The sequence below is a fragment of the Nomascus leucogenys genome, chromosome 16, assembly GCF_006542625.1.
Source record: "Nomascus leucogenys isolate Asia chromosome 16, Asia_NLE_v1, whole genome shotgun sequence".
In the NCBI taxonomy this organism is placed as follows: domain Eukaryota; kingdom Metazoa; phylum Chordata; class Mammalia; order Primates; family Hylobatidae; genus Nomascus; species Nomascus leucogenys.
In genome coordinates this window covers 81,836,545-81,864,125 of record NC_044396.1, presented here as the reverse complement: position 1 = coordinate 81,864,125, position 27,581 = coordinate 81,836,545, and the positions used below count along the sequence as shown (strand labels likewise).

The 27,581-nt window shown below is 37.4% G+C and overlaps 1 protein-coding gene across 1 annotated transcript in view; it reads left to right on the top strand.

Moving 5' to 3' along the window:
- Positions 1–8,486: 8,486 nt before the first annotated feature.
- GSDMC (gasdermin C) overlaps positions 8,487–27,581 on the top strand; it is a 41,936-nt gene continuing 22,841 nt past the window's right edge. Inside the window, exons 1-3 of the mRNA XM_003256206.2 lie at positions 8,487–9,383; positions 20,778–21,001; positions 22,063–22,246. Coding sequence (XP_003256254.2) covers positions 20,782–21,001; positions 22,063–22,246 — 404 coding nt within the window. The 5' untranslated portion in view covers positions 8,487–9,383; positions 20,778–20,781. The remainder of the gene's footprint in view (positions 9,384–20,777; positions 21,002–22,062; positions 22,247–27,581) is intronic.

The following is a 27,581-nucleotide window of genomic DNA, read 5'->3' as shown; positions in this document are numbered from 1 at the left end:
CCCTACAATCTAGAACAGATTGGGGTCCTATCTTCAGCCTCCTTAAACAAAACAATTATCAGCCAAGAGTTTTTTTTTTTTTGAGACAGAGTCTCACTCTGTTGCCCAGATTGGAGTGCAGTGGTGTGATCTTGGCTCACTGCAACCTCTGCCTCCTGGGTTCAAGTGATTCTCCTGCCTTAGCCTCCTGAATAGCTGGGATTACAGGCATGCACCACCATGCCTAGCTAAGTTTTGTATTTTTAGTAGAGATGGGGTTTTGCCATGTTGGCCAGGCTGGTCTCAAACTCTTGACCTCAGGTGATCCTCCTGCCTCAGCCTCCCAAAGTGCTGGGATTACAAGGGTGAGCCATGTGCCCAGCCCAGCCAACAGTTTTATATTCCATGAAACTAAGTTTCATAAATGAAGGAAAGATACAGTCTTTTCCAGACAAACAAGTGCTGAGAGAACTCACCACTACCAAGCCAGCACTATAAGAACAGCTAAAAGCAGCCCTAAATCTTGAAACAAATCCTCAAAGTATACCAAAATAGAACCTCCTTAAAGCATAAATCTCACAGGACCTATACAACAATAACATAATGAAGAAAAGAGGTATTCAGTCAAAAACTAGCATGATGAATCGAACAGTACCTCACATCTCCATACTAATGTTGAATACAAATGGACTAAATGCTTCACTTAAAAAATACAGAATGGCAGATGGATAAGAATTCACCAACCAAATATCTGCTGTCTTCAACAGACTCACCTAACAGATAAGGACTCACATAAACTTAAGGTAAAGGGGTGGAAAAAGATATTCCATGCAAATGAACAGCAAAAACAAGCAGCAGTAGGTTATCAGACAAAACAAACTTTAAAGCAATAGCAGTTAAAAAAGACAAAGAGGGACATTATATAATGATAAAAGAACTAGTCCAACAGGAAATTATCACAGTCTTAAATATATATGCATCTAACACTGGAGCTTCCAAATATATAAAACAATTACCACTAGACCTAAGAAATGAGATAGAAGGCAACACAATACTAGTGGGGGACTTCAATACTCTACTGACAGCACTAGATGGGTCATCAAGACAGAAAGTCAACAAAGAAACAATGGACTTACACTATAACTTGGAACAAATGGACTTAACAGATATTTACAGAACATTTTACCCAACACTGCAGAATATACATTCTATTCATCAACACATGGAACATTCTCCAAGATAGACCATGTGATAAGCCACAAAACAAGTCTCAATACATTTAAGAAAAATCGAAATTATATCAAGTAGTTGCTCAGACCACAGTGGAATAAAATTGGAAATCCACTCCAAAAGGATCCCTCAAAACCGTGCAAATGCATGGAAATTAAAAACATTCTAAACAAACTAATACAGAAGGGTGGGAGGGGGTGTGGGGCAAAAGAGTACACACTGGATACAGTGGACACTGCTCAGGTGTCTTAAAGTGACTCACCTAACACGTAAGGACTCACATAAACTTAAGGTAAAGGGGTGAAAAAAGATATTCCATGCGAATGAACAGCAAAAGCAAGCAAAAGTAGCTATTCTTTTATTAGAAAAAACAAACTTTAAAGCAACAGCAGTTGCTTTTGGGTGCACCAAAATTTCAGAAATCACACTAAATTTCAGAAACTACCACTAAAGAATTTATTCATGTAACCAAACACCACCTATTCCCCAAAAACAATAGAAATAATAAAAAAAAAACCTCAAAGGGATATTGGAGAACTTCCCAGATCTAGGAAAGTTAACAATATTCACGTACAAGAAAGTTATAGAAAATCTAGCAGATTTAATCCAAAAAAGACTACCTTAAGTCATCTCATAATCAAACTTCCAAAGGTCAAGTATAAAGAAAGCAAAGCTAAAGCAGCAAGAGAAAAGAAAAAAAAAACATACTATGGTGCTCCAATACTCCAATATATCTGGAAGCAGACTTTTCATTGGAAACCTTACAGGCCAGTAGAGAGTGACATGACATTAAAAGTGCTGAAGGAAAAACACTTTTACCCTAGAATAGTATATCCAGCAAAAATATCCTTCAAGGATGAAGGAGAAATGAAAACTTTCCCAGACAAACAAAAGCTGAGGGATTTCACCAACACCAGACCTGTCCTACAAGAAAAATTAAAGAGAGTTCTTCAATCTAAAAGAAAAAGATGTTAATGAGCAAGAAGAAATCATCTGAAGGTACAAAACTCAATGGTAGTAGTAAGTACACATAAAAACACAGAATATTATAACTGTAATTGTGGTGTGTAAACTATTCATATCTTAAGTAGGAAAACAAAAGATCAACTGATCAAAAATTACTACAACAACTTTTCAAGATAGAGTATAATAGGACATAAAGAGACACAAAAAAGTTAAAAAGTGGGGAGACGAAGTTAAAGTGTATAGTTTTTATTAGTTTTATTTTTGCTTTTTTGTTTATGCAATCGGTGTTGTCAACAGTTTAAAATAATGGGTTGTAAGATAGTACTTGGAAGCCTCAGGGTAACTTCAAATCTAAAAACATACAATGGATATTCTAAAAAAAAAAAAGAGCAAGAAACTAAAATGTACCATCAGAGAAAATCACCTTCACTAAAAATAAGAGAGGAAGGAAGGAAAGAAGGAACAGAATTTCACAAAACAAGCAGAAAACAAATAACAAAATGGCATGAATAAGTCTGTACTTATCACTAATAACACTGAATGTAAATGATCTAAACTCCCCAATGAGAAGATGTAGATTAGCTGAATGGATTTAAAAACAAAACAACAACAACAAAAAGTCTGGGCACGGTGGCTTACGCCTGTAATCCAAGCACTTTGGGAGGCTGAGGTGGGTGGATCACTTGAGGTCAGGAGTTTGAGGCTAGCCTGGCCAACATGGTGAAACCCTGTATCTACTAAAAATACAAAAATTAGCCGGGTGTGCTGGTGCAAGCCTGTAACCCCAGCTACTTGGGAGGCTGAGGTAAGAAAATTGCTTGAACCCAGGAGGTGGAGGTTGCAGTGAGCTGAGATCACACCACTGCACTCCAGCCTGGGCAACAGAGTGAGACTCTGTCTCAAAACAACAACAACAACAACAAAAACAAAAAACAAACAAAAAACCCCCAAAAACCAAAAAACCAAGCACCAATGATCTGTTGCCTTCAGGAAACACACTTCACCTATAAAGACACACCTAGAGGGAAAATAAAGGTTGGAAAAAGATATACCATGCCAATGGAAACCAAAAAAGAGCAGGAATAGTTATCCTATATCAGACAAAATAGATTTCAAGACACATACTGTATCAAGAGACAAAAAAGGTCAGTATACAATGACAAAGGGGTCAATTCACCAGGAAGATATAACAATTCCAAATATATATGCATTCAACATGGGAGTACCCTGATATGTAAAGGAAATATTATTAGCGTCAAAGAGAGAGTTGTACCCTAGTACAATAACAGCTGGAGACTTCAACCCACAACTTTTAATATTGGACAGATTTCCTAGACAGAAACTCAACAAAGAAACATTGGACTTCAACTGCACTGTAGAACAAATGAACCTAATAGGTATTTACAGAATACCTATCATTCAGTGGCTGCAGAATACACGTTTTTCTCCTCATCAAATGGCTCATTCTCAAGAAAAGACCATATGTTAGGTCACAAAACAAGTTGTAAACCATTAAAAGAAGTTGAAATAATATCAAGTATCTTCTCTGACCACAATGGAATAAAACTAGAATTCCATAACAAGAAGAATTTTGGAAACTATACAAACACATGGAAATTAAACAATGTGCTCCTGAATGACTAGTGAGTCAATAAAGGGATTAAGAAGGAAATCGAAAATTTTTTTGAAATGAATGATAATGGAAACACAATATACCCAAATCTATAGGATATGGTAAAATAAGTAATAAGAGAAAAATGTATAGCTATAAGGGCCTACATCAAAAAATAAGAGAAACTTTAGATAAACTACCTAATGATACATCTTAGAGAACTAGAAAAGCAAGAGCAAACCCAACCCAAAGTTAGTAGAAGAAATGAAATATTAAATATCAAATTGGAAAGAAATTATATTGAAAAGGAGAAAACAATACAAAAGATTAAAAAATGAAAAGTCTTTTTTTAAGAAGATAAAATTGACCCATTTTCTATTATTATAATTAATGTTTTTTGAGATGGAGTCTTGCTCTGTTGCCCAGGCTGAAGTGCAGTGGTGTGATCTTGGCTCACTGCAACCTCCACCTCTTAGGTTCAAGTGATTCTCCTGCCTCAGCCTCCTGAGTAGCTGGGATTACAGGTGCATGCCACCACACCTGGCTAATTTTTGTATTTTTAGTAGAGATGGGGTTTCACCACTTTGGCCAGGCTGGTCTCGAACTCCTGACCTCAAGTGATCTGCCCACCTTGGCCTCCCAAAGTGCTGGGACTACAGGTGTGAGCCACCACACCTGGCCAAACTTGACCCATTTTTAGCCAGACTAACTAAAAAAAAGAGAGAAGACTGAAATAAATGAAATCAGAGATAAAAAATGAGACATTACAACTGATACCACAGAAATTCAAAGGATCATTAGAGGCTACTATGAGCAACTATATGCCAATAAATTGGAAAACCTAGAAGCAATTGATACATTCCTAGACACATACAACCTAGCAAGATTGAACCAGGAAGAAATCCAAAACCTGAGTAGGCCAATAATAAGTAATGTGATCAAAGCTATAATAAAAAATCTCTCAGCAAAAAAAGCCCAGGACCCATCAGCTTCCCTCCTGAATTTTTTTCAAATTAATATAAATTCTTTCAAACTATTTCAAAAAATAGAGGAGGCGGGAATATGTCTAAACCTATTCTATGAGGCCAGTAATACCCTGATACCAAAATCAGACAGAGATTCATCAAAAAAAAAAAAAAAAAAAAGAAAACTACAAGCCAACAGCTTTGAGGAATATTGATGGAAACATCAACAAAACATGAGCAAACTGAATTCACCAACACATTAGAAAGATCATTCATCAAGACCAAGTGAGATTTAGCCTAGGGATGTAAGGATGGTTCAATGAACACAAATCAATCAATGTGATATATCATATCCATAGAATAAAGGACAAAAACCACATGATCATTTCAATTGGTGTTGAAAAACCATTTGAATAAATAAATTCAATAGCCCTTCATGATAAAAATTCTAAAAAACTGGATGTAGAAGAAACATACTTCAACATAATAAAATCCATATACTACAGACTCATACCTAGTATTATACTGAATGGGGAAAAACTGAAAGCCTTTTCTGTAAGATCGGGAACACAAGAAGGATGCCCACTTTTACCACTATTATTCAACATACTACTGGAACTACTAGCTAGAGCAATCAGACAAGAGAAAAAAGTAAAGGGCATCCAAATTGGAAAGGAAGAAGTCAAATTATCCTTGTTTGTGGATGATGTGGTCTTATATATGGAACAACCTAAAGATTCCAACAAAAAACACTGTTAGAAGTGATAAATAAATTAAAGTTGCCAGATAAAAAATCAACATCCAAAAATCAGTAGCACTTCTATATGCCAACAGAGAAGAATCTGAAAAAGAAATCAAGAAAGTAATCCCTTTTACAAGAGCTACAAATAAAATTAAATTCCTGGGAATTAATTTCACTGAAGAAGTGAAAAATCTCTTCAATGAAAACTATAAAACAATTGATGGAAGAGACTGAAGAGGATACAAAAAATGGAAAGATATTCCATGTCCATAGATTGGAAGAATCAATATTGTTAAAATATCTATACTACCCAAAGCAATCTTCAGATTCTATACAATCTCTATCAAACTACCAAGACATTCTTCACAGAAAGAGAAAAATCAATCCTAAAATTTATATGGAAACACAAAAGGCCCAGAATAACTGAAACTGTCCTGAGCAAAAAACACAACTCAAGGAATCACATTACTTGACTTCAAATTATACTACAGAGTTATAGTAACAAAAAGAGCATGGTATTGCCACAAAAACAGACACATAGACCAATGAAAAAAGAATAGAAAACCCAGAAACAAATCCCTACACCTACAGTGAACTCATTTTTTTACAAAGTTGCCAAGAACTATACATTGGGGAAAAGACAGTCTCTTCAATAAATGGTGTTGCAAAAACTAGATATCCACATGCAGAAGACTGAAACTAGACCCTTATCTCTCACTATATACAATAATTAAATTAAAATAGATTGAAGAATTGAATCTAAGGACTAAAATTATGAAACTCCTACAATAAAACATTGGGGAAACTCTCCAGGACATTGGAATGGGCAAACATTTCTTGAGTAATACCCCACAAGCACAAGCAGCCAAAGCAAAAATGGACAAATGCAACCACATCAAAGTAAAAAGCTTCCTTCCAGCAAAGAACAATCAACAACAGAAGAAGAAAACTCAAAGAATGGGAGAAAATATTTGCATACTAAACATCTGATAAAGGATTTGTAAGCAGAACACACGAGGAACTCAAACAACTCTATAGGAAAAAATCTAATAAACCAATTAAAATATGGGCAAAAGTTCTAAATAGACATTTCTCGAAAGATGACATACAAATGGCAAACATGCATATGAAAAGGTGCACAACATTATTGATCATCAGAGAAATGCCAATCAAAACTACAATGAGATGTCATCTCACATCTGTTAAAATGGATTTTATCCAAAAGACAGGCAATAACAGGCTGGAGAGGATGTGGAGAAAAGGGGACCCTTGGACACTGTTTGTGGGAACGTAAATTAGTACAACTACTATGGAGAACAGTTTGGGCCTTCCTCAAAAAAACTGAAAATAGAACTATCTTATGATGCAGCAAATCTACTGCTAAGTATATACCCCCAAAATAGGTAATCAGTATATTGAAGAGATATCTGCACTCCCATGTTTATTGCAGTTCCGTTCACAATAGCCAAGATTTGGAAGCAATCCAAGTGTCCATCAACAAATGAATGAATTAAAAAATGGTACGTATACATAACAGAGTACTATTCAGCCATAAAAAGAATGAGATCCTGTCATTTGCAACAACATGGATGGAACTGGAGGTCATTATGTCAAGTGAAATAGGCCAAGCACAGAAAGACAAACTTTACACGTTCTTATTTGTGAAAGCTAAAAATCAAAACAACTGAACTTATAGAGATAGAGAATAGAATGATGGTTACCAGAGGCTGGGATGGGTAGTGGGGTGGGTGTGCAGGGGTAGGGGGAATGGTTAATGAGTCCAAAAAAGTTTAGAATGAATAAGATCTGATGGTGACTATAGTCAATAATAATTTAATTGTACATTTAAAAATAACTGAAAGAGTATAATTATATTGTAAAACAAGAAATAAATATCCGAGATGAGGGATACCTCATTTACCCTGGTGTGATTATTATACATTGTATGCCTGTATTAAAATATCCCACATATCCCATAAATAAATATATACATCTATGTACCCATAAAAATTAAAGACAAAACAAAACCAAAAACTACAGCCTTGCACAAAGGCTGTTGCAACCTTAAACAAAAAATACTTCTGCCAGGACATCTGCCCACCAACTGCCTGTCTAACCTTGGACTGGTGCCACCTTTGTTACTGATCCTTGTAACCAAAGATAATTGATTCAAAACAGTTGTGTAGTCCTTCTTATTTTTCTTTTTAAAACTTTTTTCTTCCTTTACCTGTCTGAATACACACATAGTTTGTGATGGCATGCATTTTCCCATTGCAATGCTCATTCTTGAATAAATATCACTTTATTTTAGAGAGCTTTTCTTTATCTGTTATTTAGGTTGATGTGACTCATATAACTGTTCCCAAACAGCTAAGGTACTTTTCTCTGACTTCTGGAATACCCAATAGCAGGTTGGGGCCTGTAGAATGTTGGTACACAGAAGGGTTATGTATGTAATTATAATTTTATATTTCAAGTCTATAGTTTTTACAATGAAAATTATAGAACGTGAAAGTTAATTTGGTACATCATGTCAGGTGGTGATATGCAGAAAGTGCAGTCAGAGCTCTGTCCCAAGTGAAGTGCATATCAGGCTCTTATAGTGGAAAGGGAAGGCGTAAGACTTTTATGAATATTAAAAGAAAACAAAAGTAAAGTAAATGCATTGTGAAATACTGTCAGCTGAAAGGAATGTTGCTGTATTGCGTGTCAGTTCCAGGAAGTTACTCAAAACTTAAAGGTGTAGCAATCCTGTTTATACAGTTTCTCCTCCTATAGGCACTCTACTTCATCTTGAAACCCATAGGGAGTAATTGGAAAGGACGTGGGTTTCAGGCAAGTTTTTAATTCTTTTCACAAATCCCCTTTTTATTTATCTTTAAAATAAAGATTGTTGTAAGATTGGATTTAGATAATACATCCAATAATACATCGGATTTAGATAGTACTTAACACAGAGGAGGCATTAAGCACAGTAATTCCTGTTGTACAGAGCTCCACATGTAGGCAGTTCAGAGGTGCTTCCCAGGGCCCTGGCACTAGTGCCTGTCCCTCCTGCTGAAGTTGCGTTTCCTGGTGTCCAATGATTGAATTCTAAATTCAGCACATATACCAGAGGAATATGAGCCAAAGAAGTTGTTCCAGCTGTAGTTGCTGGGAATCCATGAATCAAAGACTTGCTCAGCTAGTTCTGTATGTGAAAGGAAATGGGTGTGACTCTGAAGAAGCCTTTTTAATTCTGATTCAGGAGATACATAATTAGATGCCACTTGATTTTGTTCCACAGACTTTTTGCTGAGAAGGACTTGAGAGCTAAGGTTCTGTGATCCAGAACTAGTTCCAGACTCACTCTTCTGGAAATGAAGAGGGCCCTCCTGTGCTTGTTTTTCCAGGATACTGCATTGGAAATTGAGTCAGGGACCCTTTGGTGAGAAGAGAACAGTGAGCAGAATCACATTGATCTGGTCCTGGAGTTTGTCTGACGATTTCTGCTTCACAGCAGGAGGTCTGAAGATTGGAAGGGGCTCTACTCAATCGTGCTATTTCTCTCTCTCTCTCTTTTTTTTTTTTTTTTTTTTGAGACAGAGTTGCCCAGGCTGGAGTGCAGTGGCGCGATCTCAGCTCACTGCAGCCTCTGCCTCCCGGGTTCGAGCAATTCTCTGCCTCAGCCTCCCAAGTAGCTGGGATTACAGGTGCCCTCCACCATTCCTGGCTAATTTTTGTATTTTCAGTAGAGACGGGGTTTCACCATCTTGGCCAGGCTGATCTTGAACTCCAGACTTCGTGATCCACTGGCCTCAGCTTCTCAAAGTGCTGGGATTACAGACGTGAGCTACCGCGCCCGGCCAGTCGTGCTATTTCTCTGCAGGACAAAAGGATATATAATCTGGTAAGTCCTAATGGGATCAGGGGATGAAAAAGAAACGATACTATCATCAGCGACAAAAATGTTCAGGATGGGTTTGTGAAATGAGTTGAATATTTTTTTTCCTACATAATTTGACTGAAAAGGAAGTTAAGTTCTTCTTAATAATGGAGAATTCCTGATAGCATGGAAGGCTAAGGAATGTATCTTTGATACGTTATTATATAGGTCCAGTCTTAGAGAAGCTTCTTATGTTCTCATTATTCTCTGTTGTCCAGTGACCTCTTACGTGGCCCATATCAGACAAAATTGAAATGGTCATATCAGGACTTTTACATGAACTGTTGAAAATTCTGTCTCTCTTCATTATTGAACATATTTAGAATGTTCAGAAACTGAATTCCATGTAATTAGGAAGTCCTATTCCAATTTGTTATAATTGTAACAATACAATTATACTGTTTTAGTTATTTTTAACTGTACAATTATTGACTATAGTCACCTTGTGCTATCAAATACTAGATCTTATTCAGAAATACTAGATCCTTGGGTTCACGCCATTCTCCTGTCTCAGCCTCCCGAGTAGCTGGGACTACAGGCGCCCGCCACCACATCCAGCTAATTTTTTTGTATTTTTAGTAGAGATAGGGTTTCACCATGTTAGCCAGGATGGTCTCGATCTCCTGACCTCGTGATCCGCCCGCCTCGGCTTCCCAAAGTGCTGGGATTACAAGCATGAGCCATCGCGTCTGGCCTGAAGTCTCTAGCTATTATTGATTGCATTGGGGTCTATCTCTTTACCTCTAATGTGAATCTAAATCTATTTTGTCTGATATAAGTATAGCTATTCCTGCTCTTTTTTGGTTTCCATTGACACGAATGTGTTTTCCATTCCTATGTTTTTATTCCATGTGTATCTTTATAGGAGAAGTGTATTTCTTGTAGGTAACAGATCATTGGGTCTTGTTTTTTTAATTAAATCAACCACTCTATGTCTTTAGATTGGACAGTTTAGTTCATTTACATTTAATGTTATTACAAATAAATGAGGACTTTAGGCATTTTATTTTTTGTTTTCTGGTTGTTTTGTGATCTTCTGTTTCTTCTTCATTTTCCTCTTCCTTTTAGTGAAGGTAATCCTCACTGATGGTATATTTTAATTTCTCGCTTTTCATTTTTTGCTTATTCATTGTATGTTTTTAGATTTGAAATTACTATGAGACTTGCAAATGCTGTCTTATAACTCATTATTTTAAATGGATGACAACTTAACAGTGATTGCGTAAACAAACAAACACAAACAGAAAACTAATAAAAACTCTACACTTTAGCTTCATCTGCCTGCTTTTTAACTGCTTGTTGTTTCTCTTTATGTCCTATGGTACTATGTCTTGAAAGCTGTAGTTGTTTTTGATTGGTTTATCGTTTGGCCTTTCTACTTAAGGTAAGAGTAGTTTACACACCACGATTACAGTGTTATAATATTCTGTGTTTTTCTGTGTGCTTCCTACTACCATTGAGTTTAGTACCTTCAGATGATTTCTTCTGGCTCATTAACATCCTTTTCTTTCAGACCGAACAACTCCCTTTAGTATTTCTTGTAAGACAGGTTTGGTGTTGATGAAATCTCTCAGTTTTTGTCTGTCTGGGAAGGTCTTTATTTCTCTTTCATCCTTGAAGCATATATATATATTTTTTTGCCAGATATATTATTCTAGGGTAAAAGTTTTTTTTTCCCTTCAGCACTTTAAATATGTCATGCCACTGTCTCTTGGCCTATAAGGTTTCCAGTGAAAAGTCTGCTACTAGACGTATTGGAATTTTATTGTTTGTTATTTTTTCTTTTCTTTTGCCACTTTAGGATTCTTACTTTATACTTGATATTTGGGAGTTTGATTATCAAATGCCTGAGGTAGTCTTCTTTGGGTTAAATCTGCTGGGTGTTCTATTACCTTCTTGTACCTTGTACTTGAATATTGGTATTTTACTTTAGGTTTGGGAAGTTCTCCCTTTGCATAAACTTTCTATACGTATCTGTTTCTCAATCTTCTCTTTAAGGCCAGTAACTCTTAGATTTGCCCTTTTGAGGCTATTTTCTACATCTTGTAGCTTGCTTCATTCTTTTTTCTTTTGTCTCCTTTGACTGTATATTTTCAAATAGCCTGTTTTCAAGATCACGAATTCTTCCTTCCGTTTGATCAATTCTGTTATTAAGAGATGCTCGTGCATTCTTCTGTAGGTCAATGCATTTTTCAACTCCAGAATTTCTGCTTCTTTTTAATTATTTCAATTTCCTTAAAAAATTTATCTGATAGAATTCTGAATTCCTTTTTTGTGTTATCTTGAATTCCTTTGAGTGTCCTCAAAACAGCTATTTTGAATTCTTTGTTTGAATTATTACATATTTCTGTCTCTCTGGGATTGGTCCCTGGTGCCTTATTTAGTCCATTTGGTAAGGTGATGTTTTCCTGAATAGTCTTTTTTTAAATTCAAAATTACATTTTATTGCAGAATTTAAAAATAATTTTCCTTATAGCCTTCCTGGACTGGAGACTTACATTTTCTTTCTTTCTTTTTTTAAATTATATATATATTTTCTTTTTTTATATTTTTATTTTAAGTTCAGGGGTACATGTGTAGGTTTGTGGTATAGGTAAACTTGTGTCATGGGAGTTTGTTGTACAAATTATTTTATCACCCAGGTATTAAGCCTAGTACCCATTCATTATTTTTCCTAATCCTCTCCTTCCTCCCACCCTCCGTACTCTACCTTCCAGTAGGCCCCAGTGTGTGTTGGTCCCCTCCATGAGTCTATGTGTTCTCACCATTTAGCTCCCACTTATAAGTGAAAACATGTGGTATTTGGTTTTCTGTTTCTGTGTTAGTTTACTAAGTATAATGGCTGCCAGCTCCATTGGGAGCTGTTCTTGATCTTGTTCTTTTTTTGGCTACATAGTATTCCATGAGGTATATGTACCACATTTTCTTTATCTAGTCCACAGTTGATGGGCAGTTAGGTTTATTCCACGTCTTTGCTATTGTGAATAGTCCTACAGTGAACACACGCATGCATGTGTCTTTATTATAAAATTATATCTATTCCTTTGGGTATATACCCAGCAATGAGCTTGCTGGGTCAGATGGTATTTCTGTCTTTAGGACTTTGAGGAATCACCAAACTGTCTTTCACAGTGGTTGAACTAATTTACATTCCCATCAACAGTGTATAAGCATTCCTTTTTCTCCACAACCTTGCCAGCATCTGTTATTTTTTGACTTTTTATTAATAGCCATTCAGACTTGTGTGAGATGATATCTCATTGTGGTTTTGATTTGCATTTCTCTAATGATCAGTGATGTTGAGCTTTTTTTTTTATATGATTGTTGGCCACATGTATGTCTTCTTTTGGAAGGTGCCTCTTCATGTCGTTTGCCCACTTTTTAATGTTTTTTCTTTCTTGTAAATTGGCTCAAGTTCCTTATAGATGCTGGATATTAGACCTTTGTCAGATGCATAGTTCGCAAAAATTTTCTCCCATTCTGTAGGTTACCTGTTCACTCTGTTCATAGCTTCTTTTGCTGTGCAGAAGCTTTTAAGTTTAATCAGATCTCATTTATCAATTTTTGCTTTTATTGCAATTGCTTTTGGCATCATCATGAAATCTTTGCCAGTTCCTATGTCCAGAATGGTATTGCCTAGATTGTCTTCTAGTGTTTTATTTTTATAGTTTTGGGTTTTACATTTCAGTCTTTTATTCATCTTGAGTTGATTTTTATATATGGTGTAAGGAAATGGTCCATTTTCACTCTTCTGCGTATGGCTAGCCAGGTATCCCAGCACCATTTATTGAATGAAGAAGACATATATGCAGCCAGCAATGCAATCTTTCCCCATTGCTTGTCTTTTACATCCATCTGATCTGTGAAAACCCCAACAAAAGCGAGCAATGGGGAAAGACTGCATCGTTGGCTGCATGTGTGTCTTTTTCATTCAATAAATTCTTACTTTGCTCACCACTGTATTGCCAATCCTGAGAGAGGGCCTACCATCTAATGGGTGCTTATTAAATGTTTGCTGAATGAATGAATAAATAGATGAATCAACAAACTGATTAGCAAATAACCAGTTTCCCTGGAATTGTAGCAAACCATCCTTTTCTTTTCTTTTTAAAAATCTTTTTAGCATTTTATTAGATAATTTCACATCTGCACAGCTATCCTATTTTTTTAAATTTTACTTTAGTTCTAGGGTACATGTGCACAACGTGCAGGTTTGTTACATATGTATACATGCGCCATATTGGTGTGCTGCACCCATTAACTCGTCATCTACATTAGGTATTTCTCTTAATGCTATCCCTCCCACTTTCCCCCCACCCCACGACAGGCCCCAGTGTGTGATGTTCCCTGCCCTGTGTCCAAGTGTTCTCATTGTTCAGTTCCCACCTGTGAGTGAGAACATGCAGTGTTTGGTTTTCTGTCCTTTCAATAGTTTGCTCAGAATGATGGTTTACAGCTTCATCCATGTCCCTACAAAGGACATGAACTCATCCTTTTTTATGGCTGCATAGTATTCCATGGTGTATATGTGCCACATTTTCTTTATGCAGTCTATCATTGATGGACATTTCGGTTGGTTCCAAGTCTTTGCTATTGTGAATAGTGCCACAATAAACATATGTGTGCATGTGTCTTTATAGCAGCATGATTTATAATCCTTTGGGTATATACCCAGTAATGGGATCAGGGGGTCAAATGGTATTTCTAGTTCTAGATCCTTGAGGAATTGCCACACTGTCTTCCACAATGGTTGAACTAATTTACACTCCCACCAACAGTGTAAAAGCATTCCTATTTCTCCACATCCTCTCCAGCACCTGTTGTTTCCTGACTTTTGAATGATGGCCATTCTAACTAGTATGAGATGGTATCTCATTGTGGTTTTGATTTGCATTTCTCTGATGACCAGTGATGATGAGCATTTTTTCATGTGTCTGTTGGCTGCATAAATGTCTTCTTTTGAGAAGTGTCTGTTCACATCCTTTGCCCACTTTTTGATGGGGTTGTTTGATTTTTTCTTGTAAATTTGTTTAAGTTCTTTGTAGGTTCTGGACATTAGCCCTTTGTCAGATGGGTAGATTGCAAAAATTTTCTCCCATTCTGTAGGTTGCCTGTTCACTCTGATGGTAGTTTCTTTTGCTGTGCAGAAGCTCTTTAGTTTAATTAGATCCCATTTGTTTCTTTTGGCTTTTGTTGCCATTGCTTTTGGTGTTTTAGTCATAAAGTCCTTGCCCATGCCTATGTCCTGAATGGTGTTGCCTAGGTTTTCTTCTAGGGTTTTTATGGTTTTAGGTCTAACATTTAAGTCTTTAATCCATCTTGAATTAATTTTTGTATAAGCTGTAAGGAAGGGATGCAGTTTCAGCTTTTTACATATAGCTAGCTAATCAGTTTTCCCAGCACCATTTATTAAATAGGGAATCCTTTCCCCATTTCTTGTTTTTGTCAGGTTTGTCAAAGATCAGATCTTTGTAGATGTGTGGTGTTATTGCTGAGGCCTCTGTTCTGTTCCATTGGTCTATATCTCTGTTTTGGTACCAGTACCATGCTGTTTTGATTACTGTAGACTTGTAGTATAGTTTGAAGTCAGGTAGTGTGATGCCTCCAGCTTTGTTCTTTTGGCTTAGGATTGTCTTGGCAATGCAGGCTCTTTTTTGGTTCCATATGAACTTTAAAGTAGTTTTTTCCAATTCTGTGAATCAAGTCATTGGTAGCTTGATGGCGATGGCATTGAAGCTATAAATTACCTTGGGCAGTATGGCCATTTTCAAGATATTGATTCTTCCTATCCATGAGCATGGAATGTTCTTCCATTTGTTTGTGTCCTCTTTTATTTCGTTGAGCAGTGGTTTGTAGTTCTCCTTGAAGAGTTCCTTCACATCCCTTGTAAGTTGAATTCCTAGGTATTTTATTTTCTTTGAAGCAATGGTGAATGGGAGTTCACTCATGATTTGGCTCTCTGTTTGTCTGTTATTGGTGTATAGGAATGCTTTTGATTTTTGCACATTGATTTTGTATCTTGAGATTTTGCTGAAGTTGCTTATCAGCTTAAGGAGATTTTGGGCTGAGACAATGGGGTTTTCTAAATACACAATCATGTGATCTGCAAACAGGGACAATTTGACGTCCTCTTTTCCTAACTGAATACCCTTTATTTCTTTCTCCTGCCTGATTCGCCTGGCCAGAACTTCCAACATTATGCTGAATAGGAGTGGCGAGAGAGGGCGTACCTGTCTTCTGCCAGTTTTCAAAGGGAATGCTTCTAGTTTTTGCCCATTCAGTATGATATTGGCTGTGGGACTGTCATAAACAGCTCTTATTATTTTGAGATATGTCCCATCGTTACCTAGTTTATTAAGAGTTTTTAACATGAAGGCCTGTTAAATTTTGTCAAAAGCCTTTTCTGCATCTATTGAGATAATCATGTGGTTTTGTCTTTGGTTCCGTTTATGTGGTGGATTACCTTTATTGATTTGCCGGTGTTGAAACAGCCTTGCATCCCAGGGACAAAACCAACTTGATCATGGTGGATAAGCTTTTTGATGTGCTGCTGGATTCAGTTTGCCAGTATTTTACTGAGGATTTTCACATCGATGTTCATCAGGGATATTGGTCTAAAATTCTCTTTTTTTGTTGTGTCTCTGCCAGGCTTTGGTATCAGGGTGATGCTGGCCTCATAAAATGAGTTAGGGAGGATTCTCTCTTTTTCTATTGATTGTAATAGTTTCAGAAGGAGTGGTATGAGCTCCTCTTTGTACCTCTGGTAGAATTTGGCTGTGAATCCGCCTGGTCCTGGACTTTTTTTTGGTTGATAGGCTATTAATTATTGCCTCAATTTCAGAGCCTGTTATTGGTCTATTCAAGGATTCAACTTCTTCCTGGTTTAGTCTTGGGAAGGTGTATGTGTCCAGGAATTTATCCATTCCTTCTAGATTTTCTAGTTTATTTGTGTAGAGGTGTTTACAGTATTCTCTGATGGTAGTTTGTATTTCTGTGGGATCGGTGGTGATATCCCCTTTATCATTTTTTATTGCATCTATTTGATTCTTCTCTCCTTTCTTCTTTATTAGTCTTGCTAGCAGTTATCTATTCTGTTGATCTTTTCAAAAAACCAGCTCCTGGATTCACTGATTTTTTTGAAGGGTTTTTTGTGTCTCTATCTCCTTCAGTTCTGCTCTGATCCTAGTTATTTCTTGCCTTCTGCTAGCTTTTGAATTTGTTTGCTCTTGCTTCTCTAGTTTTTTTAATTGTGATGTTAGGGTGTTGATTTTAGATCTTTCCTGCTTTCTCTTGTGGGCATTTAGTGCTATAAATTTCCCTCTACACACTGCTTTGTGTCCCAGAGATTCTGATATGTTGTGTCTTTTTTCTCATTGGTTTCAAAGAACATCTTTATTTCTGCCTTCATTTCATTATTTACCCAGTAGTCATTCAGGAGCAGGTTGTTCAGTTTCCATGTAGTTGTGCGGTTTTGAGTGAGTTTCTTAATCCTGAGTTCTAATTTGACTGCACTGTGGTCTGAGAGACAGTTTGTTGTGATTTCTGTTCTTTTACATTTGCTGAGGAGTGCTTTACTTCCAACTATGTGGTCAATTTTGGAATAAGTGCCATGTGGTGCTGAGAAGAATGTCTATTCTGTTGATTTGGGGTGGAGAGTTCTGTAGATGTCTATTAGGTCTGCTTGGTGCAGAGCTGAGTTCAAGTCCTGGATATCCTTGTTAACCTTCTGTCTCATTGATCTGTCTAATATTGACAGTGGGGTGTTAAAGTCTCCCATTATTGTTGTGTGGGAGTCTAAGTCTCTTTTTAGGTCTCTCAGGACTTGCCTTATGAATCTGGGTGCTCCTGTATTGGGTGCATATATATTTAGGATAGTTAGCTCTTCTTGTTGAATTGATCCCTTTACCATTATGTAATGGCCTTCTTTGTCTCTTTTGATCATTGTTGGTTTAAAGTCTGTGTTATCGGATACTAGGATTGCAACCCCTGCTTTTTTTTTGTTTTCCATTTGCTTGGTAGATCTTCCCCCTTCTTTTATTTTGAGCCTGTGTTTGTCCCTGCACATGAGATGGGTCTCCTGAATACAGCACACTGATGGATCTTGACTCTTTATCCAATTTGCCAGTGTGTGTCTTTTAATTGGCACATTTAGCCCATTTATATTTAAGGTTAATATTGTTATGTGTGAATTTGATCCTGTCATTATGATGTCAGCTGGTTATTTTGCTCATTAGTTTATGCAGTTTCTTCCTAGCATTGATGGTCTTTACAAGTTGGCATGTTTTTGCAGTGGCTGGTACCAGTTGTTCCTTTCCATGTTTAGTGCTTCCTTCAGGAGGTCTTGGAAGGCAGGCCTGGTGGTGACAAAATCTCTCTCAGCATTTGCTTGTCTATAAAGGATTTTATTTCTCCTTCACTTATGAAGTTTTGTTTGTCTGGATATGAAATTCTGGGTTGAAAATTATTTTCATTAAGAATGTGGAATATTGGCCCCCACTCTCTTCTGGCTTGTGGAGTTTCTGCCGAGAGATCTACTGTTAGTCTGCTGGGCTTCCTTCTGTGGGTAACCCTACCTTTCTCTCTTGCTGTCCTTAACATCTTTTTCCTTCATTTCAACCTTGGTGAATCTGACAATTATGTGTCTTGGGGTTGCTCTTCTTGAGGAGTATCTTTGTAGTGTTCTCTGTATTTCTTGAATTTGAACGTTGGCATGCTTTGCTAGGTTGGGGAAGTTCTCCTGGATAATATCCTGAAGAGTGTTTTCCAGCTTGGTTCCATTCTCCCTGTCACTTTCAGGTACACCAATCTAATGTAGATTTGGTCTTTTCACACAGTCCCATGTTTCTTGGAGGCTTTGTTCATTTCTTTTTACTCTTTTTTCTCTAAACTTCTCTCTTCATTTCATTCATTTGATCTTCAATCACTGGTACCCTTTCTTCCACCGGATTGAATCGGTTACTGAAGCTTGTACATGCGTCACGTAGTTCTTGTGCCATGGTTTTCAGCTCCATCAGGTCATTTAAGGTCTTCTCTACACTGTTGATTCTAGTTAGCCATTCGTCTAATCTTTTTTCAAGGTTTTTAGCTTCTTTGTGATGGGTTCGAACATCCTCCCTTAGCTTGGAGAAGTTTGTTATTACCAACCTTCTGAAGCCTACTTCTGTGAACTCGTCAGAGTTATTCTCCGTCCAGCTTTGTTCCGTTGTTGGCGAGGAGCTGCAATCCTTTCGGGGAGAAGAGGCGCTCTGGTTTTTAGAATTTTCAGCTTTTCTGCTCTGGTTTCTCCCCATATTTGTGGTTTTATCTACCTTTGGTCTTTGATGTTGGTGACCTACAGATGGGGTTTTGATGTGGATGTCCTTTTTGTTGATGTTGATGCTATTCCTTTCTGTCTGTTAGTTTTCCTTCTAACAGTCAGGTCCCTCAGCTGCAGGTCTGTTGGAGTTTGCCCACTCCAGACCCTGTTTGCCTGGGTATCACCAGTGAAGGCTGCAGAACAGCAAATATTGCTGCCTGATCCTTCCTCTGGAAGCTTCGTCTCAGAGGGGCACCCGGCCGTATGAGGTGTCAGTCAGCCCCTATGGGCAGGTGTCTCCAAGTTAGGTTACACGGGGGTCAGGGACCCACTTGAGGAGGCAGTCTATCCATTTTCAGAGCTCAAACTCCGTGCTGGGAGAACCACTGCTCTCTTCAGAGCTGTCAGACAGGGACACTTAAGTCTGCAGAAGTTTCTGCTGCCTTTTGTTCAGCTATGCCTTGCCCCCAGAGGTGGAGTCTACAGAAGCAAACAGGCCTCGTTGAGCTGAGGTGGACTCCACCTAGTTCAAGCTTCCCAGTGGCTTTGTTTACCTACTCAAGCCTCAGCAATGGCGGACACCCCTCTGCCAGCCCAGGCTGCTGCCTGGCAGTTCAATCTTGGACTACTGCAGTAGCCGTGAGCAAGGCTCTGTGGGCGTGGGATCCGCTGAGCCAGGTGTGGGATATAATCTCCTGGTGTGCCATTTGCTAAGACTGTTGGAAAAGTGCAGTATTAGGGTGGGAGTGTCCTGATTTTCCAGGTACTGTCTGTCATGGCTTCCCTTGGCTAGGAAAGGGAAATCCCCTGACCCCTTGTGCTTCCCTGGTGAGGTGACGCCCTGCCCTGCTTCGGCTCACCCTCCGTGGGCTGCACCCACTGTGCAACTAGTCCCAGTGAGATGAACCAGGTACCTCAGTTGGAAATGCAGAAATCACCCATCTTCTGTGTCAATCATGCTGGGAGCTGCAGACTGGAGCTGTTCTTATTTGGCTATCTTGGAACGATCCTCGCAAACCATCCTTTTCATATATGTTGTCTTTACCTTCAGTGTAGACTAGGATCTGATCACTTCTCATCACTTTGAGTGCAATGCCCTTGTCTAACCTGTCATTAATGATTACCTGTATTATTGCAAAACTGCCCTAACTAGACTCCTCACTTCTGCCTGAACTCCCTTACTGCAGGCTAATGTCAACCTAGCCACCATAGACATCTCTCTTCAAAAGATGCATCAGACTTGTCACTTGTGTGCTCAAATCCCTCCAAAGGCTTTTAATCTCACTTCAAGTAAAAGAGAGTGATGAAAATGACCAAGAGGGCCTTCACCAACTTGCCGTCAGTTTCTTCTGACCTCATGTTCTTTCCTTTCCACCTCACATATTCCAGGCATGCGTTGCTTCCAAATCTTTGCACTTGCTGATTTCTCTACCTGGAATTCTTTTCTCCGCATAATGTTCATTGTTTATACCCTGCCTCCTCTACATTATTGTTGAAATGTCACTTCTCAGTGTGGCTTTCTCTGTAAAACTGCAAACACCAACATATTCTCTACCACTACTCATATAATCTTAACATAAGCCCCGCCTTCCCTCTGGCTCTTTAGTTGATGACAGTATTGAGCCCTTCCTTCTTCCTGTTATTTAGAGTATCCCTGAATTAGAGGTGAGGAGATACCCAGGCTTTCCTACTCCAACCATAAGGGGCAAGGAATTTCACAGCAGTGCCTCAGTCAGAAGCCCAAATTGTCTTAAGAATCCCAAAGTTGGAAGCCAGGTGTGGTGGTGTGTGTGTATAATCCCAGATGCTAGGTAGGCTGAGGTTGGAGAATCACTTGAGCCCAAGAGTTCAAGACCAGTCTGGGCAACATGGCAAGACCCCATCCCAAAAACACAAAAAAATGAACTCAAAGTTGAGAACGTTATAATCTAGTCACTACTTTAAGTTAAGACCTGCTAATCTCATATGTAGATCTTTTCCTTTAGGGGAAATATCAATAATTGGTGAGAGTTTAACCATTTTCTTCCCCTCCCAACTGATGCTCTCCTCTCATCTCCTCCTAGCAACATGCCCTCCATGTTGGAACGCATTAGCAAAAATTTGGTCAAAGAGATTGGAAGCAAAGACCTGACACCTGTCAAATACCTATTGAGTGCCACCAAATTACATCAGTTTGTTATATTACGAAAGAAGAAGGATTCTCGTTCATCATTTTGGGAACAGTCTGACTATGTTCCAGTTGAATTCTCCCTCAATGACATCCTGGAGCCAAGTTCTTCAGTCCCAGGTATTGTCAGCCAGAGGCCAAGGAGGTGAGGGGTGAAAAACATGGGTGGTCAGAAAAAGATGGCCCACCATCCAAAGATAACTAAGCACCCAGAAAGGAGCTCTCATGACTAGCCTTGCCTATAGGAAAGGGGCAAGAAACAAAGACAAATTGAGAATCCTACTAATTATCTGGATGTAGGCATTCATTAGGTCATTTAATATTTGCATCAAGCTCATGAGGTGAGGATATTATCCCCATTTTACGTAAGAGTAAATAGAAGGTTATAAAATTATCTGTTCAAAATTACGTACCTGGGGACTGGCACTGTGGCTCATGCCTATAATCCCAGCACTTTGGGAGACCGAGGCGGGCAGATCACTTGAGGCCAGGAGTTCGAGACCAGTCTGGCCAACATGCTGAAACCTTGTCTCTATTAAAAATACAAAAAAAAAAAATTATCCAGGCATGGGTGGTGCACTCTTGTAGTCCCAGCTACTCGGGAGGCTGAGGCTTAATAATTGCTTGAGCCCAGAAGGCGGAGGTTGCAGTGAGCTGAGACTGCACCAATGCACTCCCACTTGGATGACAGAGTGAGACTCTGTCTCAAAACAACAACAACAACAACAAAAACCAAACAAAAAACAGTTACGTCCCTGGGAACTGGTAGAACTGGGATCCAAACCCAGGTCTGTCTGGCTCCACATCCCAAACATTTTCTGCCCCCGTGTGCTTCCCTCTGTGGCTGGGTGCTGTGCCTGCTGCAGAGGAGACAGTGTGCCTGAAAGGATGATCCCAGGGGTCTTCCGGACACTGTACATTTGACAACACTATTTCTCAGGGTGAAGATTTTATCTCTGTCACACAATGCCCATTTAAACATTTGAATATTTTCCGTCTGTAGTAATTTACATTCAAACATTAATTGATCAATTAGTTTTCAACAGAGTTTAAATGAGTGGGAGGATTGGGGCTAAATAGGTCTTTGTTATTTCATTTTGCACACCAGCTATTCTTGGCTAAACCTTTGAATTCTTGAATGAATTCTTGGCTAAACCTATGGTCATCTTTTCTTTCCCCAGAAACTGTTGTGACAGGACCGTTCCACTTCAGTGACATTATGATGCAGAAGCATAAGGCTGATGTGGGTGTGAATGTTGGTATAGAAGTGAGTGTGTCAGGGGAGGCCTCTGTGGACCATGGATGCTCCCTCGAGTTTCAAATTGTTACCATCCCATCTCCAAACCTGGAAGACTTTCAAAAAAGGTGAGGACATGGGAGAGGAAGGGGATGGATCACCAGTATCCCAGAGGGTGCTTTTCCTTGAACACAAAAATACGTCTGGCAAGTCTTGTTGCAGGGATGAAAATCAAGATGATGACATCCCAGATTTTGCTACTCTTCTTGAGTATTCATACCTTCCTTTACTCAAGTAATAGCTATTAGTTACCTAACAAATACTTATTAGAGCAGTAACTACCCACTACTGTGTTGTTATATGTTTGGGATAGAATGAAAACAAGACAGATGTAAACACCTGTCATAAAGCAGCTTACTTTTAGTGGAGACAAGGGATGGGCAGGGAGTAAGAAAATAAGCAATAAAAAATAAATTAACAAAGTATTAATTTAAGTGAGACAAAGACTCTAAAACTATTTAAATAACATGTACATCACTGTGTTGGGATTTATTTTTATTTTTTTCGGCTCTATTGAGATATAGTTGACAAATAAAATTGTGTGAATTTAAGGTGTACAATGTGATGATTTGATGTATGTATATATTGTAAAAAGACCACAATAAAGTCAGTTAACGTATCTATTACTTTACCTAGTTATCATTTTTTTGTGGTGAGAACGTTTAATATCTACTCTCTTAGCAAATTTCAGATACACAATGTAGTATTGTTAATTATGGTCTGTGTTCCCTTTGACCAATGTGCCCCATTTCCCTGACTTCCTAACCCCTGCTAACCACCATTATATTTCGTTTCTATAGTTTGACTTTTTTAGGTTCCACATATATATGAGATTATACAGTATTCGTATTTCTCTGTTTGACTTTTATTTAGCATAATGCCATCAAGGTTTATCCGTGTTGTTGCAAATAGCAGGGTTTCTTTCTTTTTTATGGCTGAATAATATTCCATTGTATACACATACCACAATTTCTTTTTCCATTCATCTGTTGACAGGCACTTAGGTTGTTTTGGTGTCTTGGTTTCTGTGAATAATGCTGCAATGAATATGGAAGTGCAGATATGTCTTTGAGCTACTGATTCAGTTTTCATTGGCTGTATACCTAGAAATGGGATTGCTGGATCATATGGTAGTTCTAGTTTTAGTTTTTTGAAGAACCAACATACTGTTTTCCATATGGCTGTATCAATTACATTCCCACTAATAACATACAAGGATTTCCTTTAATGCACATCTTTGCCAACACTTATCTTTTTGTTAAAAGCCATCCAAACAGATGCGAAGTTATATCTCATTGTGGTTTTGATTTGTATGTCCCTGATAAGTAATTTTGAGCACCATTTCATGTGCCTGTTAGCTTGTTTGTATGTCTTTTTTGTAGAAAATATCTATTTAGGTCCTTTGCCCATTTTTTAAGTCAAGATTTTTGTTTTTGTTTTTGCAATTTAGCCGTATGAGTTCCTTATATATTTTAGATATTAACCCTTTATCAGGCATATGGTTTGCAAATATTTTTGACCATTCTGTAGGTTGCATTTTCACTCTGTTGATTGTTTCCTTTGCTGTGCAGAAACTTTTTAGTTTGCTAGAGTACCACTTATTTTTTCTTTTCTTTCTTTCTTTCTTTTTTTTTTTTTTTGCTGCTGTTGCTTTTGGTGTCATATCAAACAAATTGTTGCCATAACCAATCTTGAGGACCTTTCCCCCTGTATTTTCTTCTAAAAATGTTTTAAGGTTCCAGGTCTTATATACAGGTTTCTAATCTACTTTGAGTTGATCTTTGTATATAAAGTAAGGACCTAGTTTCAGTCTTTTGCATGTGAATATCCAGTTTTGTCAACACTATTTTTTGAAGACGCTATCCTTTATCTATTCTTGTCACGCTTCTCAGATATTAGTTGATCATACATGTATGAGTTTATTTCTTGGCCCTCTACTTGATTCCACTAGTTTATATATCTTTTTATGCAAGTGCCATAAATTTTAACTTCTATAGCTTTGTAATATACTTTGAAATCAGGAAGTATGGGGTGTCTAGCTTTGTTCTTTCTTGAGATTGCTTTAGCTATTCTGGGTCTTTCCATAGGAGTTTTAAGATTGTTTTTCTATTTCTGTGAAGATTGTCATTGGTATTTTGATAAGAATTGCATTGAATCTGTAAATTGCTTTGAGTAGTATGACATTTTAATAATATTAATTCTTCTTATCCATGAGCACAAATATTTTGCTGTTTATTTTTGTCTTCTTTAGTTTCTTTCATTAATTTTGTAGTTTTTCAGTATATAGATCTTTCGCCTCCTTGGTGAAATGTATTCACAAGTATTTTATTATTTTTGAAGCTATTATAAACGGATTTTTTTTTTTTTTTGAGACAGAGTCTCACTCTGTCTCCCAGGCTGGAGTGCAATGGCATAATCTTGGCTCGCTGCAACCTCTGCCTCCCAGGTTCAAGCAATTCTCCTGCCTCAGCCTCCCAAGTAGCTGGGATTACAGGCGCCCGCCACAAGGCCCAGCTAATGTTTTGTATTTGTAGTAGAGACGGGGTTTTGCCATGTTGGCCAGGCTGGTCTCAAACTCCTGACCTCAGGTGATCTACCCGCCTCAGCCTCCCAAAGAGCTGGAATTACAGGTGAGAGCCACCATGCCTGGCCTATAAACTGGTTTTTAAAGATAGTTCATTGTTAATTTGTAGAAATACAACTAATTTTTAATGTTGATTTTGTATCCAGCAACTTGACCACATTTACTAGTTCTAACATTTTTAAAATGAAGTTTTTAGGATTTTCGATGTATAAGATAGTGTCATCTGTAAACAGAGGCAATTTTACCTCTTTCTTTCCTATTTAGGCTCCTTTTATTTATTTATTTTTCCCTAATTTCACTGGCAAGCATTTCCAGTGCCATACTGAATAGAAGTGGTGAGGGTGGACATTCTTGTTTTGTTCCTTATTTTAAAGGAAAAGCTTTCAGCTTTTCAACATTGAGCATAATGTTAGCTGTGGACTTCATTATGACCATGTATAGCCTTCATTATGTTAAGGTACATTTCTTCTATATCTAATTTGCTGAGAGTTTTTATCATGAAAGGATGATGAATTTCATCAAATGCTTTTTCTGCATCTACTGAGCTGATCATATGGTTTTTGTCCTTGATTCTGTTAATATGGTGTAGTATATTTATTGATTTGCAAATGTTGAACTATCCTTTCATTCCAGGCATAAATTCCACTTGATCGTGGTGTATGATCCTTTTAATGTGCTGTTAAATTTGGTTTGCTAAAATTTTGTTAAGGACTTTTGCATCTATGTTTATCAGATATATTGGCCTGTAATTTTCTTTTCTTGTAATGTCCTTATCTGGCTTTGGTATTAGAGTAATGCTGGCCTTGCACAATGAGTTTGAATTATTCTTTCCTCTTCAATTTTTTGGTTTGAGCCGGATTGATATTAACCTTCTTTAAATGTTTAGTAGAATTCACCAGTGAAAGCATTTGGTCATGGGCATATTTTTTCGGAGCTTTTTTGATTACTGATTCAATCACCTTACTTGTTAATGATATGTTTATATTTTATATTTCTTCATGACTCAATCTCGATAGATCATATGTTTCTAGGAATTTATCCATTTCTCTTAGATACCCCAGTTTGTTGGTATATAATTATTGATAATAGGCTCTCATGATCTTTTTTATTTCTGTGGCATCATTTGTAATGTCTCCTTTTAAGTATAATTTTATTTATTTGAGTTCTTCTTTCTTGGTTTGTCTAGCTAAGGGTTTGTCAATTTTTAATTTCTTTCAAAAAACCCCTCAGTTTTATTACCTTTTCTTTTCTATTGTTTTTCTGTTTTCCATTTAATTTACTCTGCTCTAATCTTTTTTTTTTTTTTTTTTTTTTTGGTGTGTGTGTTTTTTTTTGAGATGGAGTCTTGCTCTGTTGCCCAGGCTGGAGTGCAGTGCTGCGATCTCTGCTCACTGCATGCTCTGCCTCCTGGGTTCATGCCATTCTCCTGCCTCAGCCTCCTGAGCAGCTGGGACTACAGGCACCCGCCACCATGCCCGGATAATTTTTTGTATTTTTATTAGAGACAGGGTTTCACCATGTTAGCCAGGATGGTCTCGATCTCCTGACCTCGTGATCTGCCCACCTTGGCCTCCTAAAGTGCTGGGATTACAGGTGTGAGCCACTGTGCCTGGCCTGTTCTTCTTTTCTAGTTCTTTAAGGTATAAAGTTAGGTTGTTGGTTTGAATTCTATTTTCTTAATGTAGGTGTTTATAAACTTTCCACTTAAAACTGCTTTTGTTGTATCCCATAGGTTTTGGTATGTTGTGTTTTCATTTTTGTTTGTCTGAGATATTTTTTGAATTCCCTTTTGATTTCTTCTTTGACCCACTGGTTGTTCAGTTTAATTTCCACATATTTGTGAATTTTCTGAAATTCCTTGTTATTATTTCTAGTTTTGTGCCATTGTTATTGGAAAAGATACTTGAAATAATTTCTGTCTTCTTAAATTTGTTAAGACTTGTTTTGTGGCCTAACATATGATCTATCTTGGAGAATGTTCCATGTGCTCTGGAGAAGAATTTGTATTCCGCTGCTGTTAGATGGAATGTTCTCTATATGTCTGTTAGGTTCATTTGGTTTATAACGTTTTTCAAGTCTTATATTTCTGCATTGACTTTTTTTTTCTGGATGATGTGGCCATTAGTAAGAGTGGGTATTAAAGTCTCTTACTAATTTTGTATTGCTGTTTATTTCTCCTTTAAGTTATGTTAATATTTGATTTATATATTTATGTGCTCTGATGTTTGGTGCATATTTATAGTAGTATCATTATATAATGGCATCCTTCTATCTTGTTACAGTTTTGACTTAAGTCCATTTTATCTGACATATATGTATATATATAAATATACACATATACATATATAAATATACACATATACGTATATATAAATATACACATATACGTATATATAAATATACACATATACATATATATAAATATACACATATATATATATAATATATATATAAATATACACATATACATATATATATAATATATCTATAAATAAAATATGTGTGTGTGTGTGTCTGTGTAAGTACGGCCACCCTTGTTCTTTTTTGGTCATCTTTTGCATTAGAATTTCTTTTTCCATCTCTTCCCTTTCAACCTGTGTGTCCTTAAAGCTAACATGAATCTCTTTCAGGCAGCAAGTCATTGGATCTTGCTTTCTTATATATATTATCCACCTCTGTCTTTAGTTTGGAAAATTTAATCTGTTTACATTTAATATAATTATTAATAGGTAAGTACTTGCTATTGTCATTTTAATTGTTTTATGACTTTTATAGTTTTTTTCTTTCCTTCTTTCTCACCTGCCATCTTCCTTTGTGAT